This window comes from Benincasa hispida, chromosome 9 (genome assembly GCF_009727055.1).
Source record: "Benincasa hispida cultivar B227 chromosome 9, ASM972705v1, whole genome shotgun sequence".
NCBI classification, from domain to species: Eukaryota; Viridiplantae; Streptophyta; class Magnoliopsida; order Cucurbitales; family Cucurbitaceae; genus Benincasa; species Benincasa hispida.
The window spans coordinates 17157357-17172249 of record NC_052357.1 but is presented as its reverse complement, the minus strand read 5'-3'; the positions used below and the strand labels follow the sequence as shown (position 1 = coordinate 17172249).

At 32.8% G+C, this 14893-nt stretch overlaps 1 protein-coding gene across 1 annotated transcript; it reads left to right on the top strand.

Annotated features, from left to right (window-relative positions):
- Positions 1 to 451: 451 nt before the first annotated feature.
- On the top strand, positions 452 to 1667 carry LOC120084587. The gene is made up of 3 exons (XM_039040395.1): positions 452 to 632; positions 681 to 1043; positions 1549 to 1667. The coding sequence occupies exons 1-3, from the start codon at positions 452 to 454 to the stop codon at positions 1665 to 1667; spliced, it is 663 nt and encodes a 220-aa protein (XP_038896323.1).
- The last annotated feature ends 13226 nt before the right edge of the window (positions 1668 to 14893 follow it).

Below are 14893 nucleotides of genomic sequence, written 5' to 3'. Positions count from 1 at the left end.
TTATTTGTAGCACTCACATCATATCTCACTTTCATATGACAATTTAATAAAACAACTTAATAAATAAAAAAATTACAAAATTGGATTAATTTAAAAAGCTTTTGGTTCTGGTTCTTGAGTTGTTTAGAATATGACAATTTATATAGCTCCTAATTTTTGAAAAATAGTTCAATATATTCTTTGATCATTGGCACTTTTAACAAAATGAGTAATTAATAATAAGTTTATTCAAAGAAAGAGAGAGAAAGGAAATTAATTATGATTAAAAATTAATTTGGGGCAAAATTATTAGACTCACAAATTGGATCAGCAAGAAAGGCCATAAAATCATTCATCATTTGGGCTTAATTCAAATATACATTAAAAAGTCGGCTAAACAAAGTGGTATCAGAGCAAAAGACTTACAAGATTACAATTCTTGAAGAATCAAAGCTCAAGTTTTTCATCAAAAATGTCAATAGCAAGGTTTGAAGTGGAGAAATTCGATGGCAAAGGAGACTTTGGACTATGGAAGGCCAAGATCAAGGCGATTCTCGACCAGCAGAAAGCTCACAGAGCCCTCCTTAACCCATCAACACTCTCTGCCACTATGACAGCTCAAGAAAAAGAAGACTGGGAGCTGGCAACCTATGGTACGTTGGTTCTAAACCTTAGTGACAGTGTTCTTTGATAAGTTTTAGATCAAGAAACTGCATATAGGATATGGACTAAGCTAGAAGAGTTATATGCTACTAAAGATCTTCCTAGCAAAATGTATCTTAGCGAGAAATTCTTCACATTTAAAATGGATTCATCTAAAACTTTAACTAATAATTTTGATGAGTTCAAGAAAATTGTTGCTGAATTTAAAACTCTAGGAGAAAAACTTAGTGATAAAAATGAGGCCTATGTGCTTCCAAACTCCTTGCCTGAATCCTATAAAGAAATAAAAAATGCTCTAAAGTATGGAAGAGATAGTAGAAGCACATACACTATAATCTCAGCCCTAAGAACTAGAGAGCTAGAGTTACAGATTGATAGAAAGAATCATCCTAATGGTGAAGGTCTATTTGTAAAAAGAAACTTCAAACAAAACCATTCAAAAGATAGAAAACCTCACAACTCAAAAGATAACAAATCAAAATAGAAAAAAAAATGTAAGTACTGCAAGAAAAAGGAACATCTAATTAAGGATTGTTTTAGCTTAAAAAGAAAGAATCAAGAGAAAGAAAAGGACAAAAGGTAAAAAGCCCGAAGCATCTGTTGTAGAAGGATCCTTCATCTACTCAGATGCTTTAGCCACAACTTTAAACAAATCCAATCATGTAAAACCTCTAGGAAAACATGATTGGGTTCTAGATTCTAGATGCACCTATCACATGACCTCAATGAGACCTTGGTTTTAACACCTTTAAGGAAATAGAAGAAGAAATGGTGTATATGGGAAACAACCAAGGCTGTAAAATAGAAGGCATTGACTTTTTTTCCATGAAACTTAAGGATGGAACTATTAACTTCTTAGGAATGTGAGATATGTTCCATTACTTAAGAGAAATCTAATCTCCTTAGGTATGCTAGATGCTATTAGGTGTGAGTACAGGGGTAAAGGAGGAACCCTTGAGGTGCTAAAGGATACTAAAGTAATATTACTTGGGAAGAAGATAAATGACTTATTTGTGGTCAAATGAGTAGAAATGATGACAGGGGCATATGTTGCCACCACAAATGATGTCATAGAGGCTGATGTTTGGCATAAAAGATTATCTCACATTAGTGCTAAAGGCCTAGAAGTCCTATCTAAACAAGGAACGCTAAAATCAAAAAGATCGGAAAGTAGAATGTTGAGATTGAAAGGTAGAAGAGGTTTCAAAGGAACAACGATGGAGGAAGCGATGTCTTTTCCGTCATCGATAACAAAGGATGTGGAATCACAATCGCTATGGAAATCCTCAAGGAAAAGCGATGGAGTGCACAGGTAATGATGAGAAGGAGAAGTCGTCGTAGTAACGGCGGTAGAAGGAGGGCAAGGGTCACTGAAGGATTCAATGGTGGAGCTCAAACTACTAGAATTTGCTAGCTTGTATGTCCTAAAACTTGCAGTTTATAAAAATTAAACACATTTTATTTGCAATAAAGAAGTTATTGAGGTTTATTCAATAAAGTGGTTATTGAATATGTAAATTATTCTTGTAAAAACTAAATCCAATAAACTAAGATCTACGACTATTACATAAGTACATGAACTAAGTTTGTGTAGATAGCCAAAATGGTTTATAGTATATGGATAAGGTTGAGTACCTTATCCTAGGGACACTATTGGATGCGGCCCACTTTGTATTTAGTATAAAGTGCATATGGAAACATGTGAGTGGGAGCATCCTATGCAAAGAGTTTGTATAAGACCGGACCGAGAAATATAGCAATGACTTAGGTAACTTAACCTTAATCCTGAGCTAACTATGAACTCTTGTTTATTCAGGATTATCCTTAGATTTGTATGAGTGAGGGTTGATTCAACAACACGGGCTCAATAAGCACCCCATTTCAAGGGTAAGACTGGGTAGATAATTGAGGACATAGGGTACAAGATGGAATTCACTTCTACTTGCTCTTAGAGATAGAAGAAAGGTAGTTTCCTTAGAGTGCTGATTCTGGGTCTTGACAAGAGGCCCACCTTCTCATTGGCCTGAGAAGAACTCGATTTTTTGATTGGATCACAAACCAATTGTTCATTAGAGGATCAGTAGAATTTAAGGAGCAAGATGTAATCTTGGCGGTAAAATAGCTTTCGACCCAGCCCTTATTATGAATAACCTGTGAATGATCGACTTACTGATCATGGTTAAATCAAGTGGACATAAATATATCTACAGTGAGGAGAGTGTAGCTACTAGGTTTTAGTGGAGTGACCCAGTAGTTAACGAATGTTGATTAATTCGGCTTAAAGAGTTTAGCCAATTAATCTCGGATCTTTGGAGCTTATTATCTATAAGTCCAATAAGTCCCTCTACTAGCTCACAAACCAATTAAACCTTAGAATAACGTGATGAGTCAATTTGAAATGTTCGAATTTGAATTATATACAATATAATTACACATTTAATTATCAAATTAAATAGAATTGGAGAATTGAATAATATTTAAATTTGATTTAAATATTAAATACATGAATAGGGATTCATGAACGTGCAATTGGTGATTTAATAATTTAATATTGGATATTAAATTATTTTAATTAATTATTTGAATTAATTTTATTAAAAAAAATTAATTTTATAAAAATTCATTTATTTAAATCAATTTTGTTTTAGTTTGTTTTTTTGGAAAATTAAATTGAAATTGAATTTTATTAAATAAAATTGATTCTAATTCAATTTAAATTGAAAATTAGTCTTAGTGGGTTGTTTCCCAATTTGAACACTAAAATCCCACTAAGAATTAAAGTGTTTTAGAATCCAACTATGGGAAAAGAGAGTGGCATGCTAATTTGACATAGATCAAACTCATTCCAGCTTAAGAGAGACGTGTAATTAGAATTTTTTCTGAAAATTCAGTTGAAGAAAGTTTCTTCAACCCTTGAACACTAAAATCAGATTTTCTCTCCGATCCTCCCTAAATTTAATCTCATTTTAGATCCCACAATCCAATCAAAGATCCTAGAAAATAGAAGAGAAAATCAAGTGATTGTCTTCAAAGATTAGAGTGAAGATTTGAGCTGGATTTGAAGATTTGAGGAGTTCTTCAGAGGCATAATTTCAAAACCCTATTTCTCTTATTAAACATGCTTGCTTGTTTGCTTAAATTGATGGAATTAGAGTGCTTAAGATCCTAATTGCTTCCGCATGTTGAATGTCAACATCATCAAATGGGTCTAATCAAAATCAGGGATTAGGGAAGGGGTCTAGAGTGTTGACGGAACGAGGAGGGTAAGAAGGAGGATAATCGAAAAACGATGTCGGATTAGGGAGAGGAAAATTGGCTTTAGCTTTAGGGCTGGAAAGAGTTATGGTGGCGTTGTCGTAAGCACAGGCAGCGTCTTTGGCAGAATCGAAGGTGCCTACCCATACTCTTGTATATCAACAGACAAATCATTATGAAGGATTTGTGCGATAGAGAAATTCTAGCAAAAATCGTGAATTATGGTGAAATAGAAAAGAGGAATGCATGAGATCGGCGAGTCATATTTATCATTCTTATACTTGATTCTCTTTTGGTACTTATCATTCTATTCTTTGATTCTTTCTTGTTATCTTTCCATGTCCATTTTTCTATTATATTGATGTGATTTTGCTATGATTTTAAGAGTTTGTGGGGGTGTAGATTCATCAATAAGGGTCTGATTTGGGTTTTCTTAGTTCATATTTATACTTAATATTGAGTAATATCTACGTTGTGACTGCTTATTTTGATTTTCATGTGATTGTTGTTTAATTGATATGTTATTTCTATTTTATTACCATTCTATAATTATATACTTATGTATCAATGTAATTGTTATTTGATTTTCATTTGACAATTTTAATAGATTTTTAAGTGACACGTAATTAGATGATACCCAATGAGTTGTACCTTATTATAATAAGCCATCATTAGCAATCATATTACAATCAATATCAAATAATAATTAGGCAATAATTAGATAGTACATCAACGTATCATTAGTAATCACAATACAAGATAACAATAAGATAATAATTAAATAACAATTAGTATAAAAGAATAATCCTTATCAAATAGCAACCAGTATCTGTAAGTGTTAATATCATATCCAGAAAACTATCAGATAGCAATTGGTATCATTAATAATCATCATCAAATAATAATCACACAACAATTAAATAGCAATAAATATCTAGTAATAATCAATCAAAAGTCATATATCAATTGATATGGTTGACAATTATATCAAATAGTAATTAGATAACAATTAATATTATTGACAATTAATATTAGATAGTAATCATATAACAATTAGTATCAATGATAACCAATATTAAAGTAATCAGACAACACTCAGATAACAATCGATATCATTGACAACTATATAACAATTAATATCAAATAGCAATGAAATAACAAACCGGTATAAGATAGCAATTTAATAATAATTCGTATCAAATAACAATCAAACAATAATTAATCATCAATCAAATAGCAACGTGTATCTTTAGGTGTAAGTATAAAATAGTAATCAGGCAACAATCAGTTAGCAATCAATATTACTATCAATTAGATAACAATCAAACTAAACTTCCTTGCTTAAACTATTGAAGGAGGAGGAGAAGAATCAATCACCATGATAATCCTTTGATGGTGTATATCAGTTGCTATAAAAATAAAGAAATGGGAAGTGAAAAATAGAGTTAAAATCATAAAATGTGTAAAAGTAAAAGAGAAGAAGAACTAAAGTTTAAGTAATCGAAAATGAAATAAAAATCAGATAATAATCGATATAATCGGCAATTAGTATCAAATAGTAATAAAATAGTAATTAGAAAACAATCGTATAGCAGCAAATAAAATTCAGATAGTAATTACATAGCAATCAAATAGTAATCAAATTCCATATGATCAGTGAATCAATGACAGCATTTTTTTACTTTTCAGTTTCAATGCCTCATTTAAATTGGATCAGACTGATCGATTTTTTTTTTTTTTTGTAAAATTTAAATCGTGTGAAAATGAACCTAATCCTTATATCTTATTTTATGCTTGCAACTGACCCTAATATCTAATAATAGACAATATGAACAATTGTAAGTAACTTTTATATTAAAATAATTTGAATGAAAATAGTATGTATTCACGTATTATTATAATTTTTCATCAGTCTTCACCTAACGTGAAGATTTATATGACATAAATTATAAAGATGGAGTTACTATTGAATTAAATTCATTCTAACGAATTATATCGTAAAATATAATCTAATATCATCCATAACTTTCAAATAAAAATAAAAAAATAAAAAAATAAAAAACAATTATGGGTTTAATATTGATATTGAAGAAGGCCAACAATTTGGTTATTTTGTCCTCCTTTCAAGCCTTCATGAGTGTACAACGAATTTATTGTCAAGCATATATGGATTTACGTAATGGATTTTGCTAGGCCTTCTTTTAGGTATAACATTTATGCTAACAGGAAAATTAAAAGAATATTGTCCTTTTAGAAACTATTTAGGAAAATAAGGTTGTTTTCAAACTATTTGTAAAAATATTATTGTTATTTTTTTTTTTTAATAACTGAGTGTTCAAAATTTGACTAAGGTAGGTCGAATTTTGAACCCTCGACCTTGTCCTTTCTTTCTTTTTTTTTTTTTTAATTATTACATATTCCACCTTCTTCTTTCTTTCTTCCTTTCTTTTTTTTTTAATTTTCTATTTTATAAAAATAATTTCTAAAAATATTTTATTATTTTATTTAAACTCTAAAAGAAATAAATTAAAAAATAATAATATGTCATAAAATTAAAAAAAATTGTAAATTAATTAGTCTTCATTCTATTATAAAAATAATTTACAAAAATCAATGTGTCCCATAAGGCAGACGTCGTCGATTTCGAGGATGCATCGTCGACTTCAAACTTGAGGTTGCTCGGTTCTTCTTGATGTTGTTCTGTACCTCTGCAGGCGCTTCATAATATAAATATTCATTATGCTCTCCCACGACCCCGACCATGTCTATGCACGTATTGAAGACGAAAGGATCAACCTCTGAGTCATAATATCCTGAAACCAATGCTGGCATCATCATCATCGGACTAACTAAATCAGTTTGACTCTACGTCTGCTCATAGGGGGAAACTCTTCACATTATATGAAACCTCATCAAACTCATCCTCTTCCCGAACAGGTCCTCTACGTCTAGGAGCTGGTGGAGGAACAATAGTATATCTACATTAATGAATTTTCCTCCATATAGCTTGGTTGTCACTACATATAGCAAGAACCTAGTTCAGATCATTCGCAACCTCACGGACTCTACTAATTGTTCAATCTCTGTGAATTATAAAACAATTAGACCAATTTTAAAAATAAATTTAAATTAAAAAATTAAAATTAATAATTTCATTCATTTACCAGTGACCCACAACTGCTCCCGAACGAGTAACGTAAGTGCCTTGTGATTATTTATATCAATGAATATATTCTGGAGTGACATCTATGTCAAACTGTTCAAAGAAACCCCCATTTGGCAATAAACCTTTCACGATAGTGCCATCGCATTACCAAATGTGTAAAATTTTTCGACCAATCTCCAGTTCTTAGGACCATATCATGCAGTACGGATTCAGTATATTACAAGGCGATGGACATCCTGGCTGAAAACCGAATTGTCTCATCACCCTGTCAGGAAGATTGCCACTCACCAATGTGAAAACATATGAGAGGACTCATCGTCCGCCATATATTTTACCATTCATACAAAAATTAGGCAACGTATGCATAATATATTTTGTACTGGCCCAGATAATCTGAAACACAAAATTATTAAATTAGAAATATTTAAAGACAAATACAATAAAAATGTGTTATAAATAAATCAATTAGGTTCAGTGTAATGTACCTGTTCAGGTTGAAGCAGATCAAACATGTATCTATACTGGCTGACTACATGTGTGGCTATCTTAGTCATACAAATTGGTCTCTCCACCTAAATTTTTAAATTGATAATTTAGAATTTAAATTAACTAGATCATACCGAGAAACGTAGGCTCGTCCAACTAACTGAGCGTCATTAACATGTTGTAGCTGTGGAGCCATTGTTGGAAATCGCTTCCAAGCCCATAGTTGCAAAAGTATGAGAGATCCACTATCTTTCAACCTCAGTCTTGTTGCTTTGCATTAGTTGTCTATACAACCATGTCAAGCATGCTCCACCCCACGAAATACCGCCCCGCATCATGGGAGGTTAGCTTAATAAGGGGGTGGCAGGAACATCAAGTGAACAAAATGACCTGATTTATCTGAAAACAGACTTCCAACCATCATTTGTAGTATATATGCTCGCGCATATCTTATGACGGTTTCCTCGTCTGTATCATCTGTGACCTCACGAAATTTTGTTCCTAACCATATTAAACTTAACGTCGATCATCTTGTCGGCATGTGGGGTCGCACCGAGGTACAGTTGAAAACTTCTGATCAGTCATTGTACATCACTCCGGTGACCGGCTCACCGTCAACAGGTAACCCCAACAACACTTCTATGTCTTGTAGAGTGATAGTGCACTCTCCAACAGACATATGAAATGTATGCATATCGAGCCTCCATCTCTCGACCAAGACTGTGATCAGATGCCAATCCAACTGAATAAATCCTTATCTGGCAACCCCATAGAATCCAGATGTGTGCAGTAGCGGTAGTATTCGAGGGTGGAGTGGGATAGTGCGCTGGAGAACTGCCTCTTAACGCCTGCAAGATATTTCTCCAGTAGTACGATCTCGCCATACAACAGATAATCGATGAATGGACTGGTTGTACAAAATATCGGATCAACAGGTCCTGGGTTTAAAGCCATGATCTGAAAAAAAAAATATTTATTTCTCAATTAAAAAAATATTTGTTTATCAATTAGAAGAATAATGTACAACTTAATTAAAAGAATAATGTACAACTTAATTAAAATAATAATGTACAACTTAATTAAAAGAATAATCTACAACTTTATAATAAAAAAAATGAATATAAAATAAAAGATAAGTGGGTGAAGGAAATCTCGCTAATTTTGTGAAGAGGATCTCGCTCTAGAAGAAAATCTCGCTAATTTTTTTTATGAGGATCTCGCTCTAGGGAATCTCGCTAGAAATGTGGGCTGAGTCTCGCTGGTAAGGTGAGCATCGCTAGGAAGACAGTTTGTTAAAGAAATGCTTGATCTCGCTCATGAGGATCTCACTCATGAGCAGGATCTCCCTCATAATTGTCTTCACTTTATTTATTTTCCATAGAAATATATAAATATATATATATATACATGACCAGTGAGAAAAAAAAGGTAATAATCATTAATGAAAAAATAACAACAATAACAGAATTTTGTTACAACTAATAACTATAATTGAGTAGGTTTAATGAAAGTGCATATATTAAAATTGACTATAATTGAATAAGTCTGAAAAAGTATGGTCAACCTTGATTTTATTATCAAGTAAATTAAAAAAAGGCGAAATAAGTAAATAGAATAGTAGATAAAAGTGAGGGTAAATTCACTCAGGATATGTAGCTGTCTCTTATACACATCTAGATGTGTATAAGAGACAGGAGTAACATTCAGCATACGTTGACAATTTGTAGTAGTTCTCAATAAAATCTTCGTAGTTCATGTTAAAATGTGAGCAAACGGCCATAAAATGCGAGCATGGAATGCTAAATGCTTGCCACTTGTTACATGAACAGTACCGCTCGGACCTGTTTAGCCTCAATATTTGAACGTTTCCTCCTTTGGCATTAAGACTATGACGTTCGGTCTTCACATGAAACACACCTTCATTTATTTTCTTGTAGCCCATTTATTGTACTTCATGTTTACTAGATCGTGCAGCCTATTTATTTATTTTCTCGTGTGTGTACCTGCATTTTTACTCCACTTAGTATTATAAAATATGTTTGAAATAAATTATAAATAAAATATATATAAAAAATAATATTACCGGGTGTATTTATCTTGACGCTCCAATGCATCCCCTATTTCTTCTCTTCTTTTCTCGAAATAGTTCACGTATTTGAAGATGTTATCCGAGCAAAAGCATTTATAGGCAACATTCAAGTTCCTTTGAGGACTCCATTTATGCACTCTGATGGATTTATCGTCATCCACCCATATCTGAATCCTCCATCATGTGCTTGAGTCCATTACTTTAAACTAATGTTGTCAAAAAAACTCAGACAACTCGGATTTATTCCTTTGATATTTTCAATTGCTTTGTTGAACTTTCGAATTTGAAACTGACACCCGACACAATAAACAAAATTTTTTAATGAATTAAATTTATATTTTTTATTGAAGTTGTTGGCGATATGTCGTTAGCAGAAACGATGGTGACATTTCGGTCCTGCCCAACCATTTGCTGGGTTGTTCACTGCTGCGATTATACTAGCATGTCGATCTGAAATTAAACACATCTCTTCGTGTGTTACAATTTCTCAATTTCACTCCGGTGTTTCAGGAACAATCCTCATGAGTCTATGGACTCTTCATCAGCAACGACAAACGCAAGTGGAAAAAGATGGCCGTTCGAGTCAACTGATGTAGCAATTAATAGTTTCCTCTATATTTGTCGTACAAGTGTGTACCATCTATCTGAATTATCGGCCGACATTTATTAAAAGCTTCTATACAAAGACCAAATGCCCAAAATACAGAAGTTAGGATAACATGGCCTTCAGTAAGCATTTCTTTAACTCTCCACTCTACACGTGTTCCGGGATTGGTCTTTTTAACTATATATAACCACTTGGGCAACAATTTATAAGACTCATCCCAATCACCGAACACTTTAGCCAACACTTTTATTTTTCCCTCTCATAACCTATGGTAAGGAACATGATATCCAAATTTATGTATGTCGAAACTTAACCTTCGACAATCCTAATATACATTGTTTCCAAGTTTTTCTTTGTTTATCGAGTTCTCAACGTTCGACCTCTACATTAATCGAATCCTCAACCCTCGACTTCTAGCCTCAAATTCCCAAAACAACAATTTTTCTCTAATAAGTTTTAAAAACAACCATATTAATATTAAAGGTCCTTGAGATAAGTGGTGGATTGAAATTCATTATAGCATAAAAAACTAGATAAATCATGAAAAAATAATTAAAAAAATATCATTAATATGAATATAATATAAATCATAAATAATAAAAATATTAATGTGCTTGAATAATTTCTCAACAAAAAATAATTTGTTTAAAAAAAAATTCTCATCGTAGAATATTTATTTATTAATTTAAACATTGTTTTGAAATTTTTAATAAGATTTGTCTGGAAGCTAAAATAATTTTTTTAAAAATATTCATGGCAGCGATATTTTATCGATATGTCCATTCAATATTTTTTATAACATAAGAAAATCGAAAACAATATGAGTCTATAATGCTCCACACTTTTTTTAAAACAAGATGCTTTGTTTACATTACTTTTGTTTTAGAATAGAAATTTATTAAGAAAAACTAGTTTCTAATATATTATATTGTATGTAACCAATTTCTAAATTGTTACATTCTACCATTGACAACTACTTCAAAGCTCTGCAGAGGATGTGACTCGTGCATGGTAGTACACGAGAGGATCAATATACTTATAGATTATAAACACTCAACACAACTTTTTCTATATGATATAAATTCCGTACAGGATATTTGTATTAGGTCAAAGTTAACAAACTATAATATATTCCAAAATAAAAGTTACAAACACTATGTATTAAGGTTATGTTTACCAATTCATAATGAAAATTGGTGTAGTCGTAATGAAATTTCATTGATAAATCAATCTAATGGGCCACAATAGCCAAATGGGATTACTTTTGATCACATTTACTTGGGATTATGGATCTTTGGAGCCTATGATCTATAGGTCTATTAGGTCCCTCTACTCGCTCACAAATGGATTAAATCTTAGAATAGTGTGATGAGTCAATTTGAAAGGTTCAAATTCGAATTAAGGGAATAAATAATTATATACAATATAATTACACGTTTAATTATCAAATTAAATGAAATTGGAAAATTGAATAGTGTTTAAATTTAATTTAAATCCTAAATACATGAATAGGGATTCATGATTATGGAATTGGTGATTTAATAATTTAATATTGGATATTAAATTATTTTAATTAATTATCTAAATTAATTTTATTTAAAATTATTTTTTGAATTTTATAAAAAATTTATTTATTTAAATCAAATTTTTTTTAGTTTGTTTTTTTGGAAAATTAAATTAAATTTGAATTTTATTCTATAAAATTCATTATAATTCAATTAAAATTGAAAATTAGTCTGAATGGGGTTTTCCCACTTTGGACATTAAAATCCCACTAAGAATTAAAGTGTTTTCGTATCAAACTATGGGAAAAGAGAGTGGCATGCTGAATTTGATATAGATCAAATTCATTCCAACTTAAGAGAGAGAGACATGCAATTGGAATTTTTCCTGAAAATTCAGTTGAAGAAAGGTTCTTCAACCCTTGAACACTAAAACTAGATTTTCTCTCTAATCCTCCCTAAATTCAATCTCATTTTTTTATCCCACAATCCAATCAAAGCTTCTAGAGAATAGTAGGGAAGATCAAGTGGTTGTCTTCAAAGATTAGAGTGAAGATTCGAGTTAGATTTAAAGATTTGAGGAGTTATTTAAAGCTATAACTTCAAAACCCTATTTCTCTTATTGAACATGCTTGCTTGTTTGCTTAAATTGATGGAATTAGAGTGCTTAAGATCCTAATTGCTTCTGCATGTTGAATGTCAACACCATCAAGTGGGTCTAATATAAATCGGGGATTCGAGAAGGGATCTGGAGTGTTGACGAAATGAGGAGAGTAAGAAGGAGGATAATCGAAAAATGTTGGAAACGACAGTCAGAATGACGAACAGTAAACTGTCAAGGCACGAAAGTCAAGCGAAGAGCAAAACCTGCAAAACAGAAACTCATTATAGGCTGAGTCGTGGAGCTTGCTCTCTTTAAGACATTTCACGGCTTTGCCCAAGTGTGCAAGCAGGTCTGAAAATTGCAACGTCGTCCCCATGATAAAACAGCCAAAAGAACCCAATCGAAAATGCACCGTTACCGATCGGAACACACACCCTTTCTAAACTCACTACTCAGAAAGTTAAGATGGAGGAGGAGAGGAAAAATGAAGTGATAAGTGAAGAATGAATCGTTCGTTTTCGAACTACTGAAGGCTAGGCCTTTTATAGGCCTTCAGTGTCGAACCGTAGGGAGCGAAAAAGGCTCTCCACCTCAGAACGTGCGCGGACGGAACAGAATGGGCGAACGAAACGGAACATGCGGACGAACGCGGATGGATCGTAACGGACCGTTTCCTTTTTTTTTGGGTTAAAAAAACAATAATAATCAAATAAAAAAATAAAATAATATTTTTTATTAAAATTAATCACTCAGACACACACAACGCCTCGCCTCACCATGACCGAACGATCAGACGGATGCGGGCAACGGCCACGTGTGGACCGACGTCCACCAACATTGGTCTATCTCCTCACTCTCTCCAAAACATGGGTACCCCTTGGAGCCCAAACCCAAACCTCAAGATTGGAGTACATAAAGGAGACTTTCAACACCAAATTTTCCAATGTGGGATTCTTCAACCAAAAAGGTTGGTTCCATCTTTTTTTGAAAGTTAAATTTTCACCCAACAATCCTCCACTTGGAAATTTAAACAAAAAGAAAAAGAGAGAAAAGATTTTCATCAAGCAGTTTCAGTCTATACAACACTATGCATAAGCAAAGGTGTTTTACGACTTGAACCTTTACATAGTATAGATGATTCAGAATATACTAAAGTAACCCTTGGTTTTGAACTCTATCTCTAATAGCATCTCACATAAAGTGTTATTAGGGTGTAGTATGAAAGTCCGTGCTTTAAGGCCTAGCACGTGAATCTCGGTTTAGCGAATGCTTTAGAGAGTTTGCCTAAAAACTCCATAGGAAGCGACTCTCACTTCCACATTCACACAAGTGATTCTATCAAGAGTACTCTTGTAGTTAGGTACCCCACTTGTCATCAAGTATAAATCTCATTAAGAATTGAGTTCAACCTTTCTTACGCTTCAAGATATCATGCCCAGACTTTAAGTCATAGGAATGGAACTCTGTGTTTCGTTTAGCATGATTCACTATATATCACTCGTGATCAATTATTACCCATTGAACTTGTTTCTTGGGATCTCCAGACTATAGGTTGGCTTTTCCTCATTGTGATTCATGTTTCGACAAGCATGAGTCCCATTCTTTCTAAGGTTTTGAAAACCTTTTCTCTGGTCAATCATTTCGTCAAAGGATCTGCCAAATTTTCATTAGTTTGTATGTGATTCACTCTAATTGTACCAGTAGTGAGAAACTCTCTAATGGTATTGTGGTTACGACATATTTGACGTCTCTTTCCGTTGTAGTAACGGTTCTAAACTTTTGCGATCGCTGCAGTATTATCGCAATGGATCAATATGGCTGGTACCGACTTTTCCTATAAAGGAATCTCTGATAGCAGACTTCTAAACCAGCCTGCTTCTTCATTAGTCGTTGCTAGTGCTATCATTTCTGACTCCATCGTAGATTGGGCTAAAATAGTCTGTTTCTTGGACTATCAAGAGACAGCCCCGCCAACTATATTAAAGATATAGCCACTTATAGCATTTGAAGCATCCGAAAGAGAGTTCCAATCAGCATCGCTGAACTCTTCCAGGACAGTAGAAAGCTTTTGATAATGTAATCCTAGATTTTGGGTTTTCTTCAAGTATCTCATGAACCTTTCTATAGTATTCCAATGCTCTTTACTAGGTCTGCTTGTAAACCTGCAAAGTAATCCTACAGCGTAAGCTATGTTAGGCCTAGTGTAGTCGGCAGTGTATCTAAGACTGCTTATGATGCTCGCATACTCAGATTGATTAACATTGTCACCAGTGTTCTTGAACAACTTGACACTAGGGTCATAAGGAGTACATGCTGGTTTACACTCAAAGTAATTATATTTCTTTAGTATCTTTTCTATATAGTGAGATTGATCCAAAGAAATTCCCTTTTCAGACCTATTTACTTTTATGCCTAAGATTACACTAGCTTCTCCTAAGTCTTCATGTCGAAGTTCACACTCAATATTGATTTTACATCATTTATGACGTGCAAGTTCGACCCAAAGATCAATAAGTCATCTACATATAGACACAAAATAGTG